The sequence below is a fragment of the Rhineura floridana genome, chromosome 2 (genome assembly GCF_030035675.1).
Source record: "Rhineura floridana isolate rRhiFlo1 chromosome 2, rRhiFlo1.hap2, whole genome shotgun sequence".
NCBI classification, from domain to species: Eukaryota; Metazoa; Chordata; class Lepidosauria; order Squamata; family Rhineuridae; genus Rhineura; species Rhineura floridana.
In genome coordinates this window covers 99,299,762-99,320,709 of record NC_084481.1, presented here as the reverse complement: position 1 = coordinate 99,320,709, position 20,948 = coordinate 99,299,762, and the positions used below count along the sequence as shown (strand labels likewise).

Here is a 20,948-nt window from a genome sequence, read left to right as displayed (position 1 = left end):
AATTTTCAACACAGCACTAAAAACTACTGTTAAACATCGCATGGATGACTGTTTTCAATACCTACCTGCCTTTAACAAGAACTTTAGCAAATCTGCCATCCAAAAGCTTTGAAAGTAAACACGTTAAAAGTGGCTGGTAAAATGTGCATTGAGGAAAACTTTAAATATGGCATACAGTTCTTAAAGGCAGACTATGTCAGAGCTTATGATCATTGTTCACAAGCCGAAGCATGTAACTCATGCAAGTCATATGTGATTCTGACTGTTGGAGTCCTGAAGGGAGGAGGCAGTAAAGTGGCAGATGTAGTGGGTGCTTGTCCATTTTTGAAAGAGGGCAAATTATGGTACGTTGTGGAGGGTGGGCTGCAACTACTACAGTATATTTGTTGGCTTTCTGATGTTCAGATTTTGCTGTATCTGGAAAGGCATAAATGAATATGGGATGCTTTCAACTCACATGATAAATGAATGAAAAAAGAGTGCATGCAACACATCAATTAAATTTCACTCCTATATTCAGTCATTTATTCGAGAATAAGAGTGCTTAAGGCCAAATGGCAACACATTTCTGTCCAGACTTCAAAGCATGCCAGAAGTGTGGGTTTCCAAATCCACAAGCCAAAATGCAAAAAGGGGGCATGGATGGGTAGGAGAACCATGCATGCAGGTTGAGCTTTACTTGCTATTTTCACTGTCAAAGAGGCAAGCTACCTTTTACACTAAAAACTAAACTAAAGTGACTAGTCTTTTTGGCAGTGGGAAGTGCTGCAGGGAAAACAGCAGGCAAAACAGAAGATATATAGGTTTTCTCTCTTTTTTTGTATCCTGCGAACAAAGACAAAGTGTATTCTGCTAAAACATTGCGTTCATCGAATGACTTCTACAAGCACAATGGAATTTCTCCCCACCCCCAATCTGCAGATTTGGAAGTGGGAGGCATGGATGGGGAAGAGGAAGGAGAGAGAGGGAAAGTTCTTCTACACCCCCTGAAGTTGCTAAGCACATGTAACGATTTAGTTTGATACAACCCAAAGTTCTGTATGTAGTTCTTTCCACTTACCGTTGCCCAATAACCATAACCATAACCATAATCAGGATCATAATTATATCGATAAGACGGATTTAAAGACAGCTGTATCAAATATAGAATGATCCCAACTCCAGCCATTACAGCACTTGTGATATTCATTCCTACACTGCATCGCACCTGAAAGAGACAAAGAATGAAAATCAGAGGATGCAAAAAAAAATACAGAGAGAACTTAAGTTACCTTAAACTATCCAATAAAAACAGCAGAGCTTGGAAAAGTTACTTTTTTAAACTACAACTCCCATCAGCCCCAGCTAGCATGGCCACTGGATTGGGCTGATGGGGGTTGTAGTTCAAAAAAGTAACTTTTCCAAGCTCTGAAAAACAGTCATACCTAGTCAAAGTGAAGCAACAGACAGAGAAGCAAAAGTAAGAAGCCTGAGTTCCAATTGGAGGTTTTCTTCAGAGGAAATATAAATCCATAGTTCTTTAAAACATTGTATGGATATCTCCTTTAATTATTTTCCTGCTTAATATGATAGTTTTATAGGATAAATATTAAGATTATAATTCCACAGCTTCTTCCTGGCTCTTCTGAGGAACAGCTTCTTGTAGCTGTGGTAAGACTCTCAGTTCATAGAATCATAAAATAGGACAGTTGGACGGGGCCTACAAGGCCATCAAGTCCAACCCCCTGCTCTATGCAGGAATCCCACTTAAAGCATTACCAAAGAATGGCTGTCCAGCTGCCTCTTGAATCCCTCCAGTGTTGGAGAGCCCACCACCTCCTTAGATAATTGGTTTCATTGTCGTACTGCTCTAACAGAAAGTTTTTCTGGATGTTCAGTCAAAATCTGGCTTCTTGTAACTTGAGCCCATTTTTCCATGTCCTGCACTCTGGGATGATCGAGAAAAGATCCTGGCCCTCCTCTGTGTGGCAACTTTTCAAGTACTTGATGAGTGCTATCATATCTCCCCCCAGTATTCTCTTCTAAAGGCTAAACGTGCCCAGTACTTTCAGCCTTTCCTAATAGGACTTTGTTTCCAATCCCCTGATCATCCTCATTGCCCTTCTCTGACCTAGGGTAAACTTAAAATATTTTCTTGTGAGTTACTAAACGCCTTGAAATTGTATCATCTTAGATTTTATATTAATCTTATGATATATTGCTCTGCTTGTTTTGATGTTTAAATGAATGGAAAGTATTTGTCATGGAATGTTTGTGTCTTGGGTTCTTAATATAAATTAAAAGTAATTCAATTTTTTTTTGCTGAATCTGTGGAAGGGCAGTATTTCCCTTACAAGAAAATAAACACTTTTTAGTTTGCTGAGCAATCAGTCTTCCCCATCTTGGTGCCCTCCAGATATATTTGGACTGCAACTCCATTCAGTCCCAGTGACTATAGCAAATGGCCAGAAATGATGGAAGTAGGGTTGCCAAGTCATATTAATTCCAAACCCTGAGATTTCAGGGGTGGACCCTAGTGATGTCATGGGGTGGGCCCTAGTGATGTCATGGTGCAGGTCCTAGTGATGTCATTAAGCATGATACATTAAGCATCAACCATAGTTGCTTGGAGCATACCACTCAAACAAACAAAACAACTCTCATTGGAAATTACGATAGAAATCTTAGCTAAATCAGGGTATTCCCAGGTCTGGCTAAAGTGATGGGATCATTTCTTCTCACCTGCTTAGGGAGCCTGGGTAGGGAACATTTAACCTAGCCTACTTGCTTCTGGCAAGAAGGGTTTAAGTGCCCTCAGGCCAGGTCAGTCACCAGAAGGCCATTGTAGGGAGAAGGGAGCCTAGTGTTGTGGAGATGTTAAATGGGAGCACTCAGAAGTAAAGATGGATGCCCCTGAAGGCTGCATTCTAAGCACATTTACTAAGGGACTAAGCCCCATAGAATTCAACAGGACTTGCTTCTGGGTAGATATGGCTAGGTTTGTGCTGTTGGTAAGGCTTGACTATGAATCCTCTGCAAAGATATCCATATCAAAGCAGAGTTGGCAACGCCCTGCCTGGGATGCCTGGGATGCCTTTTAACGTGGCTGCTCCAAACGTCTTTATAGACTGCAGAGAGAGGTTTGAGAAATGAGTAAGAGTTAAGAAGATTCTCTACCTTTTCTGCCTATCCTGCAGGCTGCTATAAACTCACTCTGACAGCCAACCCAATTCCAATGAGTAATAACTGACAAGAGAGAAAATACACATGATTTGGTCTACCTTCACAGGCTGTAGATTAGGAACAACAGCAATTGAAGCCACACTTCCCAGTACATGAATTCTCTTTTACCACTATTGGGCAAGAAACTGTCATGCAACCAACAAGGTGCATCATCAGTGGATTTAAGGGGGTTGAGCTGAGCACATGGAACCACAGTTGTTGCTTCTATGGATGTAAGGGAGTGAGGTCAGCGGTAAATGAAATGCAAATAGAAAAAGGAAAAGGAAAAGACAGTGATGATTTCCTAAATGCAATACCATACCAATCACAACAAGATTCCTATGAGTAAAGCAGAAAACTCAGCATCCCACAACCAGTCAGGGTTCCTAACCAAAACATTAAAAAATCCTGGCAGCCAGTCAGCCAAGGTCACAGAAATTCCCATGCAGCATAATGTGAGCCTGGGGCTGCAGAATGCTGTGGCACGACTGCTGACATGAGAGCACATAATATCAGCACATAATACCTCTGCTCCAAAATGTGTACTGGTTGCTGATTTGCTATCAGGCCAAATTCAAGGTGTGCTTTCCATGTTATGGGTGCCGCTCTTCTGCTCTTGTAAGAAATTGATCCTTTAGTGTGGCAGCGCCAACACCTTGGAACTCCCTGACTATTGACATTAGGCAGGCACCTTCATTGTACTCTTTTTGGCATGTGTTAAAACATGATTTATTTAGGCAAGCCTACTCAGGCATGTACACAACTGGTATGGCACAGTGGCGAGGAAAGCCTGGCTGGGAGTCCAGAGTCTGTGAGTTCAAATCCCCACTCATGTCTCCTGGGTGTCAAGGGCCAGCTAAAGATCACCCCCACAGTGAGTGGCTCAGGGGTTACATGCCCTGCCACAGAGCTTGGAAAAGTTACTTTTTTGAACTACAACTCCCATCAGCCCAATCCAGTGGCCATGCTGGCTGGGGCTGATGGGAGTTGTAGTTCAAAAAAGTAACTTTTCCAAGCTCTGCGCCTGCCACCTGTGCAACCGTGGGCAAGCTGCATAGTCCCAAGGAACCCAGTTGCCCCCCAGGTGGCAGTTGCGGACAAGGAAGGGGCTGGCTTCTGCAGCTGTGGCAAGCTGAGCAGGCCCTAGCCAGCTGGGGAGGACTAGCCTCAGAGGGAGGCAATGGTAAACCCCCTCTGAATACCACTTACCATGAAAACCTTATTCATAAGGTATCCATAAGTTGGGATCGACTTGAAGGCAGTCCATTTCCATTTCACCCAGACATGTAAAAGCTATTATGATTGTTATCTGTTTTTAACTCATTGTTGGTTTTATTATTTTGAATGGCCTTATACCAACTCAGGCCATTTCGTACCATCTAGCTCAGTCCTGACGGCATGGACTAACATTGGCTCTCCAGGATTCCAGGCAATAATCTCTTCCAGAGATTGGATTTTGGACCTATGCATGTAAAGCATGTACCCTACCATTGAGCTACAGCCCTTCCCTTCTTTAAAAAAGTATCTTTTAAAATTGTTTTCAATTCACTAATGAATGTACAGCATACCTAGGGCAGGACCACACCATTCATTTAAAGCACATTCAACACCCATTTGAAGCATGAGACCCACCACAGAATCATGGGAACTGCAGTTCGTTAAGGGTGGTGGGAACTATATCTGTGAGGGGGAAACTATTCTTCCCAGGATTCTTGGGGGGAAGTCATGTGCTTTAAATGCGAGTTGGATGTGCTTTAAATGTATAGTGTGGATCTACTTTATAACCTTTGGCTGCATGTAAATCATTTTAATTATTTTTTTAAAATGGAAATCAGCTACAAAGTTTACTGTGTGACCATGGGCTACTTACCATCCTTCAGCCTAATCTGCCTCTCAGAATGAAAACAACAGAGGGGGACCGTGACCACCCCAAAGAAGAAGAGCACACTTAAAATGTAGAGGAAATAATAATGTTTAACCATAATGTGAAATCAGATACTTCTTGGGACATAGTATGAAGAAATATTTGTATAAGCATGACTGTCAAAGGTGTTTATTATTTACACATGCCCACCCTTGACTCACACTCATGTTCCTTAATGATGAGTTTGTAACTCTGGACTCTGGATACAGTGGGCCTCTTCCAATGTTGCTTTCATAGCTGAGGAACTTATGTAGTACAGCTCCTTTCCACACCACAAATGCTAATGTCAGAGGCCTTACTTCACAGTAGGGATGTGCTCGAATTTTCCAAAATTTGAATTTGACACTGGATTTCCTATTTCTTTGCTTTTTTTTTTTGTCCTCGTGAAATGGAAATGGACTGCCTTCAAGTCAATCCCGACTTATGTTTACCCTTTGAATAGGGTTTTCATGGTAAGTGGTATTCAGAGGGGGTTTACCATTGCCTTCCTCTGAGGCTGAGAGGCAATGACTGGCCCAACGTCACCCAGTGAGCTTCATGGCTGTGTGGGGACTCGAACCCTGGTCTCCCAGGTTGTAGTCCAACACTCTAACCACTACGCCACACTGGCTATCTTTTGTCCTCATGGATAGGGTTTTTTCTAGCGGTTTTCCACAGCTGAAGCAGATTTTTTAAAATTCCCCTAAAAATATTGATATTAATATTGATATTTCCTCAAAATATTTTGAGGAAAATATCAATATTTTTTAAAAATCTATGAAAAAATTATATACTAAAAATATTGATATTGATATTGATATTTTTGCAGGAAAAAAACCCGAATAGGTATTTATCGCAAATGGAGAACATTGATTCCTTACAAAGCAGTACTAGAAGAAAGTTCAACATAACAAAAATCAAACTGGCACTGAAATGCAGATCTCATCCCTACTTCACAGTGGAGGAGTACATAATATTTCTCCTTTAATCACCAGCATCTTCACACACAGAAACTGTGGAAGTGCTTGCATGAAAAGGAGCCATATTGTGACCATCTCCAATGTGACCCAAGGCTTCTGCTAACACCCTCATGGTGAAACATATGAGCAATGCAGTTGTATTATTTTATTGTATTCGTTTATTAAATTTAAATCCCACCCTCCCTCCTAGAATGAGCCCAGGGCAGCAAACAAAAACATTAAAACCACTTTAAGACATCTTAAAAACATAAGAGCTTAAAACATATTAAAACAAAACATCTTTAAAAACATCTTTTGATATTTTATATTAAAACAAAATATCTTAAAAAGAAATTCCTTCACAGATGCAGACTGCAATAAGATCTCTACTTAAAAAGCTTGTTGAAAGAGGAAGGTCTTCAGTAGGTGCCAAAAAGATAACAGAGAAGGTACAAGACTAATATTTAAGGGAAGGGAATTCCAAAGTTTCAGTACCACAACACTAAAGTTCTGCTTCCTATGTTGTGCAGAATTGACCCCCTGATAAGATGGTATCTGCAGGAGGCCCTCACCTGCAAAGTGCAGTGATTGACTGGGTATATAAGGGGAAAGATGATCTTTCAGGTATCCTGGCTCCAAGTTGTGTAGGGCTTTGTACACCAAAACTAGAATGTTGAACTTAGCCAGGTAGCTAACGGGCAGCCAGTGCAATTCTTTCAGCAGCAGGGTAACATGTTGGCGGTACCCTGTCCCAGTGAGCAATTGCACCACCACATTTTGCAGCAGCTGCAGCTTTCAGACCAACCTCAAGGACAGCCCACATGGAGCACATTACAATAATCCAGCCTAGAGGTTACAACAGTGGTCAGGCTATCCCAGTCCAGAAACGGCCACAGCTCAGAGGCGTCACTAGGGCGGTGCGGCAGGTGCGGGCCGCACCGGGTGACACCACGAGATGGGGGTGACACCAAGAGCAGCCCCCCGCCCTAGGCGCCGCCGCCGGGAAGCGGCAGGCGCGGCCAAGGAGGAGAGAGAGAGAGAGAGAGAGAGAGAGAGAGAGAGATCAGGAGCAAGAGTAGCGACTGCTCTCTTCCCTCAGCGCCCGCCCTGCCGCCTCACAGGCTGGCTCCTTTGCACTCCCTTGCAGCTCGCTCCCGCATGCTCTTTCTATCCCGCCTCCCTCCATCTCATGTGCATGCTCCCTCAGGGGCATCACTAGGGCGGTGCGGCGGGTATGGGCCGCACCGGGTGACACCAACCCTAGTGACGCCACTGCCACAGCTGTCTTACCAGCTGAAGCTGGTAAAAGGCACTCCTAGCCACTGAGGTCACCTGGGCCTCTAGAGACAAAGATGGATCTAGGAGCACCCCCAGACTATGAACCTGCTCTTTCAGAGGGAGTATGACTGCTTCCAAAGCAGCCAACTGACCAATTATCCAGACTTGGAAACCACCAATCCACGGTGCCTCCATCTTGCTAGGATTCAGGCTCAGTTTATTGGCCCTCATCCAGCCCACCACTGAGTCCAGACACAGGTCCAGGGCTTGCATGACCTCTCTTGTTTCAAATGTTACAGAGAAATAGAGCTGGGTATCATCAGTGTACTGCTGACACCTTGCCCCAAATCTCCTGATGACCACTCCCAAGGGTTTCATATAGATGTTAAACAGCACTGGGGACAAGATGTTACCCTGTGGCACCCCATAGCACAACTGCCAGGGGGCCAAAAGACAATCACCCAATGCTGTTCTCTGAAAATGACCCCAGAGGTAGGATCAGAACCACTATAAAACAGTGCCGCCAATACCCATCTCACCAAGTCGGCCCAGAAGTATACCACAGAGCATCAGAAGGTACACAGAAAATGCACAGTCCCTTGCTAGAGCCCTGAAAGAAGGGTCCCAGGCCAAAGTCTGACTGGCAGACACAAGGCTGCCTCTACATTCACCATTGGTCAAAGAAGGCCTTAATGTGAGACAAAGTCTGGGGTGATCAGTGCTGAAGAGAATAGAGGGTAGGATTTGATGGGGCCATGGGATGCCCTGTGTTCCAGAACTTTGACTCATGGCAAAGTCATATCTGAATAGAATATAGTAAAGAAGGTTATAGAAATGGCCCTGGATGTGTTATGGGAAGGAAGCTTATTTCCTGGTATCTCCAGGATTATAGGAACTGTTATCTGTTTTTCTCACCAAGCCTGGGGTTAGATGCTTCTCAGCTGACACGGACAGGGATCCAGAAACAATGAACTGTACAAAACAGGAGAAAAGATGCATTTGACCAACATTCACTTAGAAAATTACTGAGAAAAACTGGGTTATTTCAGACAATAGCATATTTTCTCCCCTTTAAGTTTAACAAGTATTATCCTGATAGGAGGACAAACATTATTTATATCATTATCATAATATATTTATACATAACCATAGCAGACTCAGTTCTCCAACTGCTGGTCCTTACGTAGCCAAAGTGACACCATCCATACACAAGAGGGTGATATCAGCAGACTTGGGGAAGCCCTATGGTTTGTAGAAGTACAACAAATATTTGCGGGAGGGGAAGGAAAAAACTCAAAACAGTCCAATGAGGACTGAGCATGCTTGATGACCACAGAGTGCTGGCAGAAATGGAAACCCAGTGAGGGACGAGAATGGAATGGAGAGTGCTGGAAGAGGACAAAGTTGGCAAAAACCCTTCAGCTCCCAGCAGTCCGAGCCAGCATGACCAATGGTCAGGAACAATGGGAGTTGTAGTTTAGCAATAGATTAGCCATCCCTGGCCTATTCCAAATGCTTCCTAGAAAAGCTGCACTTAAGTCCAGTGACGAAAAAAGGAAAGCAATGTGCCCAAGTGGGCTTCCCTGGGGAGAGTTTGTTATTAATTAATCAATTAATGTTTACACCCTTAATTGCCAAAGAAGTTACTGATTTACAAGTATATAAACCAATACATCCCCTCTGCTATCCAAATTTATAAAGCAATTCTGGGCTTTAAACCCCAATTAGAAAGACTATTTTCCTTAGGAAACTATTGGGTCTCCCTCTCTGTGTGTGTAATGCTGCTATCTACTTAGAAGTAGGTATTTGCTCGGTAGCTTGTAAAGCCTGGATTGACGTCCTGAAGTGGTGGCTGCGTCTACATTTCCTAGCACCCCCTGGTAGCTATCTCTCCCTACTGCTCTCAGATTCTTTTGAGAGCCGTTGGATGCATGTGGTGGTAAAGAAAATAACTATGCTGGGTTTCTCTCCTGAAGTGCTGGGCAACTATGGGCTTGAGAAGGCTCAGCTCATTGTTGCCCAAAGATTAATAGATATAGACTTGCAGCACTTGAGAAATGCAGCTAACAAATTCTGCTCCCCACTAATCTACAGCAATTTTAGTAATTATGGAATTACTGTGGCCCCCTATATTCTCTTATTGACCATTCCAAAATACAGGAGAGCATTTACTCTCGCCCGATTTAACGTGCTCCCCTCGGCATTGTTAAAAGGCCACTTTAATAAGATTCCAGTTAGTGAACGAACATGTCTCTGCGGAGCTGGTGTAATGGAATCCATAGAACATGTCCTTTTATCCTGTGAGTTGTACAATGAATTTAGAATTAAGTTAATTTTTCCCCTGCTACTGCTTTGCCTAGGAGTAATCCTGCCAATTTGGTGTCATTTTGTTTAAGCGATGTGTCATCTCATGTCACCACTAATGTTGCAAAGTTTCTTCTCACTACTATGCAAATTAGGGGGGGAAATGCTGTCAGTCCGCTTTTTAAAGAATTATTCATGGATTGTAGGAACTTCGGTAGTATTGCTTTTTAAATGTTTTAATCTTTCGTGCTGTTTTCTTTTTAATATCTGGTCTGTGACCATAATAAAACAATTCATTCACTCAAGTATATAAACCAATTACAAAAAAAACCCATAATTAAAATACACAATAAAACAATTTGATCAAAACATTAAAATAGACACCCACTATTAAAATGCAGAATAAAACAAGTCAGTTGAAACAGCAATGAAAACTCTTAAAATAGGAAGTTTAGGTCACTAGATCAGGGAAATGTTTGGCTAAAGAGGTGTGTCTTCAAGAGCTGGTGGAATGCCAGTACGGTTGGGGCCCTCTCATATTTCAGCAGGGAGAGCATTTCACAACACTGGTGCCACCAGGGAAAATTCCACCTCCATGTTACCACATGCCAATAATGCCAATAATCAGGCTGTGGGAAAACTGAGTTCCATTTGTTGAACTTAATGCCCTTACCAGGCAATGGAGGGGAAGCCAGTCTTGGGTCCAGAGTTGTTTAGGGCTTTATATGTAAGCAGCAGAACCTTAAAAATGGCAGTAAGGGCAGATTCCTTAACACTGGTGTGATATGCACCCAATAAGGGTGACCGCTCGTCATCACCGAGGCCACGGGGTTCTGCACCAGCTGTAGCCTCCAGCAGAGCTTGGAAAAGTTACTTTTTTGAACTACAACTCCCATCAGCCCCAGCCAGCATGGCCACTGGATTGGCCTGTTGGGAGCTGTAGTTCAAAAAAGTAACTTTTCCAAGCTCTGGCCCTCCAGACTAGCCATAAGGGAATGTTGGCATCACAGTGGAAATGTCACTGCCTTGCATACAGCTGATGTACTTCATCTGGCTAGGAGTGCAATTTTTTTAGAAAAATACAGAAATTACCGAGTGATGGAGATTGGCAGTGCACTCTTACTGTAAAAAAAATCCAAGCTGTATCATTATTCATGAACCTGATTTGCATTTTAGGTAGAGATGCAACATATGCTTAATTGTAACTGTTGTAACAAGTTAATCAACAAACTGGTACTATGCACATTTGTGCATCTCCTCAGCCACCCTAAATATGTAAGAAATACGTAAGAAAAGCCTGTATCATCCTGACCATAAGTGGCACTGGGAGCATGGGGTACAGGCCTGGTGAGGAAATCAGTCTCTTTCCTTATGCAGTAAAGACTGAAGAACTGATTGGATGCTGCTAGACTGGTTTAAACTCGTTCTATAGGAGCTCAACTTGTGCTGTGCTGAATGCAGTAGCAGACGGCATGATGAAGCGGTGCACTCACCTGATCTCCCAACAGCTGAGTCATGGCTGCTTACTGGGAAGGAGAGGGGAACAAGGTGGTGATGAGGTTGGCATGGTGCATTGGTTTGGCTCTGCCAGTGCATTTGCACTGCACCACCCACCTTGGCCCTCTGCCTCAAAGCAAGCAGCAACGACCCAGCTGTCAGGTCTGTATGGAACATGCAAGGGAGCTCACCTCCCTGACTTCATAGTTTAATTAACTGTAAGACCAAAAGATGCAGATTTTCACTAGCGCATCCAGACTTTGGGAGGAGGTGGACAGTTTTGAACTTGGAAATTACCCCATAGTTTCATCTATGTAACCAGTCTCTTGTTACCCCTACTGTTGTTGGTTAACTTGAATACTGTTGCTTAACTATATTTCAGATATGTGTGTTTGTGTGAGATTGCTACCCAGATATCCATACTGTGAGGAAGCCTGTATGTGTGTGTTGGGGGGGGGGTTCATAGAATCATAGAATAGTAGAGTTGGAAGGGGCCTATAAAGCCATTGAGTCCAACCCCCTGCTCAATGCACATCAAAACATGTTGCACCTTTTGCTGGATCCCTATCAGTGAGTCACGCCACCCAGTACTAAGGGTAGAGGACAAATTTTACAGCCACAACAATGAATAGCAGCCATTCACAAACAGGACAAAGAAAACAGGTGTTCTTGAAAGCACCACTGTGGTGGGAGCACCCCTGTTTCCCTCTTGCTGCTGACCCCAGCTATTGAAAAAAGAAGCCTTTGCCTTTCTTCATAGCACTGCCTTTGTTTCTGTTACCTGGTCATGCTAGAGTGTGGTGGAATATGGGAACTCTCTCTGTGATATATACAAAATATGTTGCTTTTACAGAACGTTTTACGTAGTATGACTTTGTGTAGATTGTAGTTAAAATTGCTAGAAAAGGGGTTTCTTAAGAATGTAGTTAAGTAGGACAGGGAAGACCGTCTCGAATAAATACAAAACAGCAGGAAACAGGTGCAACACAGACAGTTTGCGGTTAGGTTTTACTCTGTCTACTGACATAGAAGGGGGATACTAAGGGAGGGGGAGAAATATACCAAATATGGGTAATAGTAAATATGAGTATGGGGGAGCTAAAATATGAGTAGTGGGAGATGTAAACAGAGGCGGGACTTCCTGTGACATGAATAGGCGGCAAGGATAGGCTGTAAACCCTGAAGTACTCGACCAATGAGGAAACAGGGGAGGGAACGAAGCGACGGGCTATAGGATAAAAGAACTGTACCAATGTCACTTGGGTGTGCCTACCTTGTGGACACCCGGTCTTGCAAGAACGTATAATAAACTTATATTACTGCTTCACTAATGATCTCGTGGTGGGTCTCTTAAGAACCTTTGTTTCTCACATCTCCCTCTTCCTCTTTCTGTGTATTCTTATGACTCAGAGCAAATAATATTTATTTCCTTTATTTCTTTATTTGCAGATATATAAACTGCTTCCCAACCAAAAGTTACTAGAACAGTGTACAATGAAATAAGTTAAAATATAAAATAAATAAAACCATTTCTACAATTATACCATTGTTATTCCATAAAATGACTGGGTCACACTTCAGGGAAAGGCTTCTTAAACATATTTGTTCTGTTTCTAGATGCTTCATTACCAGTCACCCATTCTCTGCACACAACGAGTCCCCATCTGAACATAGATTTGAATGGAGAACTGCAAGGTCTAAATTCAAAATCATAGACATTGAAACACACACTGGCTGTCAAAGGCAACTGATATTCTACTTACAAATATTCCACCCCAGAATGGATAACCTCCAATAGTAGCGATAGAAAGGTATCCTAGACCAGCAATAACAGCTGAGACACTCCCAAAGCCAATGTGTATCAAAGCAATTATGATCTGGATGGCCTGTAGGAACAAAATGCACAAACAGCCAGGCAATTTGCCTTTGGTAAATACAGAACTGAAACCTATTATCTTATTTGCCCCCTCTACTGTGGTCCTGACCCAGATCACCCCCTTCACCTGCTGTTTGCATGGAAAGGTAATGGAAACTTTCTCCCTTGCAAATAAATAGTAGGCATAGCCCCCCTCTCCCATCCAACTCAGAACCTCAGCAGAGGACAATGCTGGATCCCAAACCATACTGAGGGCCCTGCACTAGATATTTGTAAAAAGAAAAAGCTTGCCCTTAAGGGAAACTATATTATTTATGTAATGTGTAGTTTGGCTTTAATATGCACTTATACAGCATGTGTCTCTACTAGGGATGGGGTTCGCTGCCGAGTTACAATCTGCTTGTATTCCAATAGTCCGTTGTTCAATCCCGATCCACCTCTTTTTTTTGTTCCTGCTTGTTTTTGCACTTTCTGATTCGATCTGCTGTTTGATTGTATTTTTGGTGGCAAAAAAAATTACATAATTTTTAACATAAATGCTAATATAAATCCATGGAAGTAAATGGATAACAGGGATTGTAAATACGAAGATAATTATGTTAAAAAAAGAGGGGGGGGGAATTGGGGAAGAAAGCTGTGCCAATTACAGCCGCAGCCTGTGATGTTCCTGTATTAATGTATATATGGTAAGTGCTGTTTGTATAGAAGATATGTGGTAAGTGGAGTGAAAGAGGAGGGGGGAGTAAATGAGCAGTAGAATGCTGGATGATTGGCTGAGTGTTTGGATGGCTGAGAGTATAAATGGAAGGATGACAGTTGAATCTGGGTGGACGTTAGTGGGTTGTTTGAGAGGTGTTTGGTGGGGTTTTTGAGAGGAGATTGTGTGGAGAGTTGGTGGATGTGAGGAAAGTGTGGAGTTCGGATTAATACTAAGACAAGTACCACAGGAATAGATGAAACCATATGCTTATGTGCCTTTATAAAGTAATCTTGTTATTTCTAATATTTAATAAACACTATTTTGGTTTACCGGAGGCCTGATCCTTGGCTGGGGAATATAGAGACCAGAGGGGAGGGCAAGGTACTTACCAAGGCTGAAGGGAAACTGTAACAATTGGTGGCAGCGGTGAAGGGAAGAATATAACACCACAAGTATCCAGAGCAACCCAGAATTATATGCATTCTATATAGATCAAAGGGATTGGCACAGCTTAAGCACGCAGTCACAGATGTAACCTGATTGAGAGAGACTCAGGCAGAGTCTCTGGGAATACTGGTTATAGGACGTGACTGGGGGTGCTGCCTAGCAGGGGGATCTGGTGAGGTCTGTGCTAGAGCGGAGAGAGAAACCATAAAAAAGGACAGTCCGGACTGGTGGAGTCCCTGGTGGGGCCTAGTGACAGGCAGTAGCCACGAGCAGGTAGAAACCTGACAGGGAGAGCCAGGGAAGGGCATCACACAGCCCACTGCAAGAAAATAGTGCCAGTCCAACAAGACAGCGGACTGTCGGATGTAGTCAAAATCCAGTACTATTTAGTGGATATTCTCCCCCATCCCTAGTCTTTACTAATGGTTACTGCAATTCAGTCATTTGGAAAAACACATTTCATTTCTGGAATAACTGATTTGTACAAGCTAATATAAAAGCCCACATTTTGTGTTATTTATAGGTACTTCAGGCTGCAATCCTGTACTGCCTACCTGGGAGTAAGGATAGATGAATCTTCTGTCCATTTCTCATTTTTCCATTCTTATTCTCTCATTACTGCATTGGTTTGTTATTTATTTATTTTAAAAGTCTTTACAAAAATTTGTCAGCATTTTAGCATGCATTTCTCCTAACATTTTCATTTGGAATTTTGCCTAATGTATACATAGTCACACATATTTAATTTTCCCTAATAAAATGCATTTTGGTGTGTTATTTTAATGAATATGGGTGTTTTTATGCACACTTTCCCCTAATGTTCATATTCTGGGGGCTGGAGAACTGTATTCCAAAATTCGGAGAGCTACACATTTCAGAGGGTAGTTGCATTTTAGTTTGCATATTGTTTTGGCAGCTGCACATTTGGTAGGTTTGTTGGGAAAATGCTGAAGTGAATTTCTCCCCCGCCCCTACCCGGGAATAACAGCACAATCCTATGCCCTCTTTATTGCATTCACTGGGATTTACTTCCAGGTAAGTATGTATAGGATTTTAGTCTAAGTTCCATTGAACATAATGAGATTTACTTCTGAGTAGACACATAACCCTAACTCTAATCCTAACCATTGGATCTGAACATAACTAGATCTCCAGTGCACATACCCCCAGAGTCTTGGTCTCCACTTTGAGAAGTTTCTCCATCAACCCTGCTTGACGGTTCTGTTGAGGTTGGTTGTTGGGGCTTCCAGCCGGCTGGCCTACATACTGTATGTATTGTACTGTTCCTGCTGGTTGGATAACAGTACCAGTGATTCCCCCTCCTGTTTGGATTACATTGGCACCAATCTGGGGAATAACCACCACTGTTCCATTAGCCATTCTCTCTGGAGGAATTGCCACAGTTCAGTTATCTGCAAACAAACAAATAAATTAAATAAATAAATGGGCTCTCAGATTTGGTGACATGTTACAAACCCACCCCCAGCCAGGGCCCATGAGAGGGGGGTGCAGGGGGTACATCTTACCTGGGCCCAGGGTCAAAAAGGGGGCCCGGGAGCCAAAGGAGGGGAACTTCCTTTTCCTCCCTTTGTTATGTCATTTCCTGCTGGCTCCCATTCTGCAAGCCTGCTACAAATTGTGCTTTTTTTTCTTTTCCCCCTAACTTGTGCAAAACAGCATAACATTGTTCAAACAAATATTTGTATTTCTGTTGGATTCTGAAAATACAAATAATCAAACTTGAGGATTTTTTTCATTTTTTATGAAACTTACTCTGGAAGAAACTGAGCATGCTCGGTGGCCAAGGTAACAAGAGGAAGAGATACTTTGACCTTAAGAGGGCGTGGTCATTAGGAAGCTAGATTAACCCTTCACCTTTAGTATGAAAGGAAAAATGCGGTTTGAGGGCTCATATAAGGTAAGCAGTGTGAACCTTTAAACCCTATCACGATGAGAAAATCATCTCTCCAAAATGTATTCTCACAAATCAGGAGCCCAGAAAAGAAAAGACAAGAAAGAACAAGAAGAAAATGAAAAAAAGGGTCAACAAAAGCTCTTTCAATTTGGATTAAGTGAGGCTTCAAAAAATTTTCATTGAACTCACCTACAGAATTGGAGCAAGAAGAAACTGTTAGAAACCTCATCCCCAAACAAGGAGCAGTTGATTTGGGTAATCATGCACAGTATTTTGATGAAGGGGCAGATGCAGAAAATGAAAATGGAAAACAGAAAGAAACAGACATACAGACGCATGTGGAAGTGAATTTGGAAGATGAGAGGAGTAATCATAATGTAGGCCTTGACATTGGATGTATCACAACCGAGTTTCCATCTCAAAAGGAAATAGAAAAGTATGTTACGAATGGTCACATCCCTCTGCCTAAAACATTCCCAAAAGACACCTGCAATCAAGTGTTCCCAGAAAGCATACTGAAATTTCAAAGCCCTAATGGAGAACTACATGTAAGAGACTGGCTTGTCTGGAGTCAACAGAAACAAGCTTTATATTGCTTTCCATGTCGATTATTTTGGCACAAGACAGTCAAGACTAGCACTTCTGCGTCTAAGTCTGCACTAGTATCTGCTGAAGGCTGGGATTCTAATGGGAAGTGGCGGAAACTTTCCTACAGGATCCCAAAACATGAAAAAGGCAATAGTCACAGAGAATGTTACCTAGCTTGGCGAGAACTAGAAAGGCGCCTGCTGTCTGAGACAGGAGTTGACATCATCTTAGAAGCGTCAATCAAAACTGAAGCTGTGAAATGGTACAAATGTTGTACCCTTCTTGGGAGAACGTGGTCTAGCATTTACTGGTTCATCCCATCAAATTGGTGATTCAAACAATGGAAACTTTTTAGGACTCATTGAACTGCTCTCCAGGTGGGACCCCATCCTTCAGGAACATGTGCTAAGTGTAGAGGAGTCACAGAAAAGGAGTGAGCGGCTTCAAGTTCATTATCTGTCCCCTGACTCACAAAATGAATTTATTGCAGAATGCTCAAATCTTGTGAAACAACACATTTTGCTTGAGAGGCAATCTGCAAAGTACTTTGCAATAATAGTAGATTCTACACCAGATTCTTCCCATATTGAACAAACAACATACGGCCGGAAAATACAACAGCGCACTAGCAAAAATACAAGAACAATGCTCAACAGCAATTTTTTCACCTTGCGGTTGTCACACACTCAACTTATGTGGAAATGATGCTGCTGAATGCATACCTGAAGCAATAACCTTTTTCGGAACAATTCAAACTGTGTACCACCTGTTCAGTTCCAGTGCTAAGCAGTGGGAATTACTACAAAATCGTATTGGTTGTTCTCTTCATGGTATGTCTGAAACAAGATGGTCAGATCGTGTTGGATGTGTAAAGCCTTTTGCAGCTCACTTGCCTGGCATTAAATTAGCACTAGAAGTCCTCCTAGAACTAAATTTGACAGCCAAAACAAGAAATGAAGTCCATGGAGTTTTATTATATGTGACATCTTTTGCCTGTGTGTTAATGTCAGCTGTGTGGTACAAAATATTAGCTGGCATAGATATTTGCAACACGGTCATCCAAGCTAGAGATGCCACACTGGATGTTGAAGTAGCAAACATAGAAACTCTCCTCACAGAGCTGACAAAACTTCAAAAGAACTGGAAATGCATGTGGAATGAAGCCAAATTGATTGCGTCAAACCTTAAATATAGAAATAAAACTCTCCCATAGATGTGATGGTTAGGCGCAAGAGGGCAAGGCCGCATGACAACAGCACATCTGATGCTAACTTGGAAGAAATGAATGACACAGATGATACTCCAGAAGAGGCCTACTTCAGAAAGTGTGTGTTTTACGTTTTAGTAGACAATGTTATGGCAGGATTAACTGTCCGCTTCAATGCTGTTAAGCAGTTGGCAGAAAAATTTGATTTCTTGTGGAAATATCTCACCATGTCCAAAAGTGATGTGGAGAGAAAAGCTTTATCTTTATCAGAGCAATATCCTGCTGACCTTAATGGTGATGATTTTGGAAAAGAAATGCAACATTTACCCTCAGTACGTAAAGCAAATTTTGTAAATGCACAGTTAAAGCCATTAGATCTGTTGAACTTGTTAACAGAGTACAGACTTGGTGACCTGTTTCCAAATGTTTGTGTTAGCTTAAGAATACTATTAACAATTCCAGCAACAGTAGCTTCTGGAGAGAGGTCATTTAGCAAACTTAAGCTAATTAAGAATTATTTAAGGTCTACAATGTCTCAGGAACATCTTGTGGATTTGGCCAGGCTAAGTATTGAATCAAACATTGCCAGAACAATTAACTTTCATGCTGTGATTCAAAATTTTTCACAAAAAAAGGCCAGGAAAGCTCTCTTTTTTAAGAAAATAGTAAGTTTATCTACCTTGTTTCAATGTGAATTCTTTCTCCTTATCTGTATTGTAGCATAAACAAAGATGTTCAAATCAAATGTGCTTTGTTATCTCTGATCCTCTTTTATTTTATTTATATTTATTTATATTTATCGTGGAGGGAGTATAAGAGCATAAGGCCTTAAATGCAGAAAATTAACAGAGCGCTCCACTCCACCCCTCTCTCATCTTCCATACCCCTTTTGACCTTACAGGCTACAGCTCATGGCATAAAACCGTAGTGGATAAAAACAGAATGACTAATGGAGAAGGGAAGGGGCCCAAAAGAAACTTTGTACCCCCTGATAAAATTCCTCTCAGAGGCCCTGCCCCCAGCATCCATAGCCACATATTCATTTATGGTATATATTAAAACTGAGTTTGTGCAATTGAGCTCCCTGCCAGTGACTTGACTCATGACTCAACAGGGTAATTGTGAGTAATTCCTGTACTGCTCTTTGCACCTAATGGCTGCACGCATACAAGAGAAGCAGAGGAAGTTCCTGAACAAAGTGAGATAAAAAGACAGTTTCCCTCTTTTTGTCCCAGAAAAACAAACCAGTGGCTCCATATCAGTGGGTCAGTGGAATCTGCTCTGGGTTTATACCTCAGTTATTTGTGGTTCTCAAGGTATTTTTGGAACCACAAGTTGTGCCAGACAGATACTGTTGCAAAGAGCAGAGAACAGTTTCTGATACGTTCCTTTTAGTGTTGTGCACCCACCGCTAGATTTGGTTTGGACCTCTATTTGGTGCTTCAGGGATATGGAGTGGAGGGAGGCATCAACATTATTCTTGATTCACTCTGGCTCTCTCCTGATCCATTCACACTTTTATTAGGAGTGCTACTACTCCCCGCAACACACACAGACCTCCAGGCATGAGAAAAGGGCAAGCAATAGCTTTAGGCATTTTCTCAATAAAGAGTCTCCCCTCAGTGGCATGGCAGAGAAGGAAGATTTGATTTTAAAACCTGGTTGTAAAGATTCTTATCAGAATCTTCACTGACATTGAAGGCCTTAATCTCAGTCTTGAAGTGTACTGGGGACAATAGCAGAACTAATATCCTGATTCTTGCTAACATCTTTTTAACCTCATGAAGAAGAGACTGAATCTGTTTGCTTACTGCATTCTTCCAATTCTTCCAATTATGCTACAGCTCTTATGAATAGTTAGCAAAAGGGAGGAAAACTTCTATCATGGGCTGAACGAGATCTCATGTCAATGGCCAGTTACCAAGAAAATCCAACACAGTAACTTTTGACTTCAAAAGAGGAAATTTCTCAAAAATTAGAGGATTGGTAAAAAGGAAGTTGAAAGGCAAAGCCAAGAAGATCAGGTCACTCCAAAATGCCTGTGAATTGTTAAAAAACATAGTATTAGAAGGTCAACTGGAGTGTATACCGCAGATCAGGAAATGTATCACCAGGGCCAACAGGATGCTAGCATGGTTAATGAGCAGAGTCAAAGATGGTATTAGAGGCAAGAAGGCTTCCTTCAAAGAACTGAAGTTTTGTCTGAATGAGAACAGAAAGGGATACAAACTCTGGCAAAAGAAATGCAAGGAGACAATATTAGATGCTAAAAACTATTTGAGGAGCACATTGCAAAAAACATAGAAACCAACAAAAAATTCCTTAAATACATTCAAAGCAGGAGACAGTTGGACTCTTGGATGATAAGGGAGTCAGTGGTATGCTAAAGCAGGATAAGGAAATTGCAGAGAAGCTACATGAATTCTTGCATCTGCCTTCACACTGGAGGATATTGGGCAGATCCCTGTGCCTGAATTAACTTTTGCAAGAAGGGAGTTTGAGGAACTGAGCCAAATGGTAGTGACACGAGATGAAGTTCTAGGCTTAACAGACAAAATAAAAACTGACAAAGCTCCGGATCCAGATGGCATCCACCTGAGAAGTCTCAAAGAACTCAAGTGTGAAATTTCTGAACTTAACAAAAAAATATAACTTGTCCCTCAGATCTGCCTCCATACCTGAGGACTGGAAAGTGGCCAGTGCAATACCAATCTTTAAAAAGGGATCCAGGGGGAATCCCAGAAATTACAGGCTGATTAGCTTCACGTCTGTCCTAGGAGAACTGGTAGAAAGTATCATTAAATGTCTACAAACAGATAAATAGAGGTGATCCAGTTGACATAGTGTACTTGGCCTTTCAAAAAGCTTTCAACAAGGTACCTCACCAAAGACTCCTGAGTAAGCTTAGTAGTCATGGAATAAGAGGTGAGATCTTCTCATGGATCAGGAATTGGTTAAGTAGCAGGAAGCAGAGCATGGAATAAATGGAGAGTTCTCCCAATAGAGGGCTGTCGAAAGTGGAGTCCCCCAAGGACTGGTGTTAGGACCTCTGATTTTTAAGTTGTTCATAAAT

At 42.1% G+C, this 20,948-nt stretch overlaps 1 protein-coding gene across 1 annotated transcript in view; it reads right to left on the bottom strand.

The window, feature by feature from the left end:
* LOC133377960 (membrane-spanning 4-domains subfamily A member 15-like) overlaps positions 1 to 20,948 on the bottom strand; it is a 54,213-nt gene that overhangs the window by 6,928 nt on the left and 26,337 nt on the right. Inside the window, exons 5-8 of the mRNA XM_061612747.1 lie at positions 15,330 to 15,548; positions 12,906 to 13,028; positions 8,257 to 8,313; positions 1,061 to 1,207 (exon numbers count right to left, since the gene is read on the bottom strand). Of these exons, the coding sequence (XP_061468731.1) occupies positions 1,061 to 1,207; positions 8,257 to 8,313; positions 12,906 to 13,028; positions 15,330 to 15,548 (546 nt within the window). The remainder of the gene's footprint in view (positions 1 to 1,060; positions 1,208 to 8,256; positions 8,314 to 12,905; positions 13,029 to 15,329; positions 15,549 to 20,948) is intronic.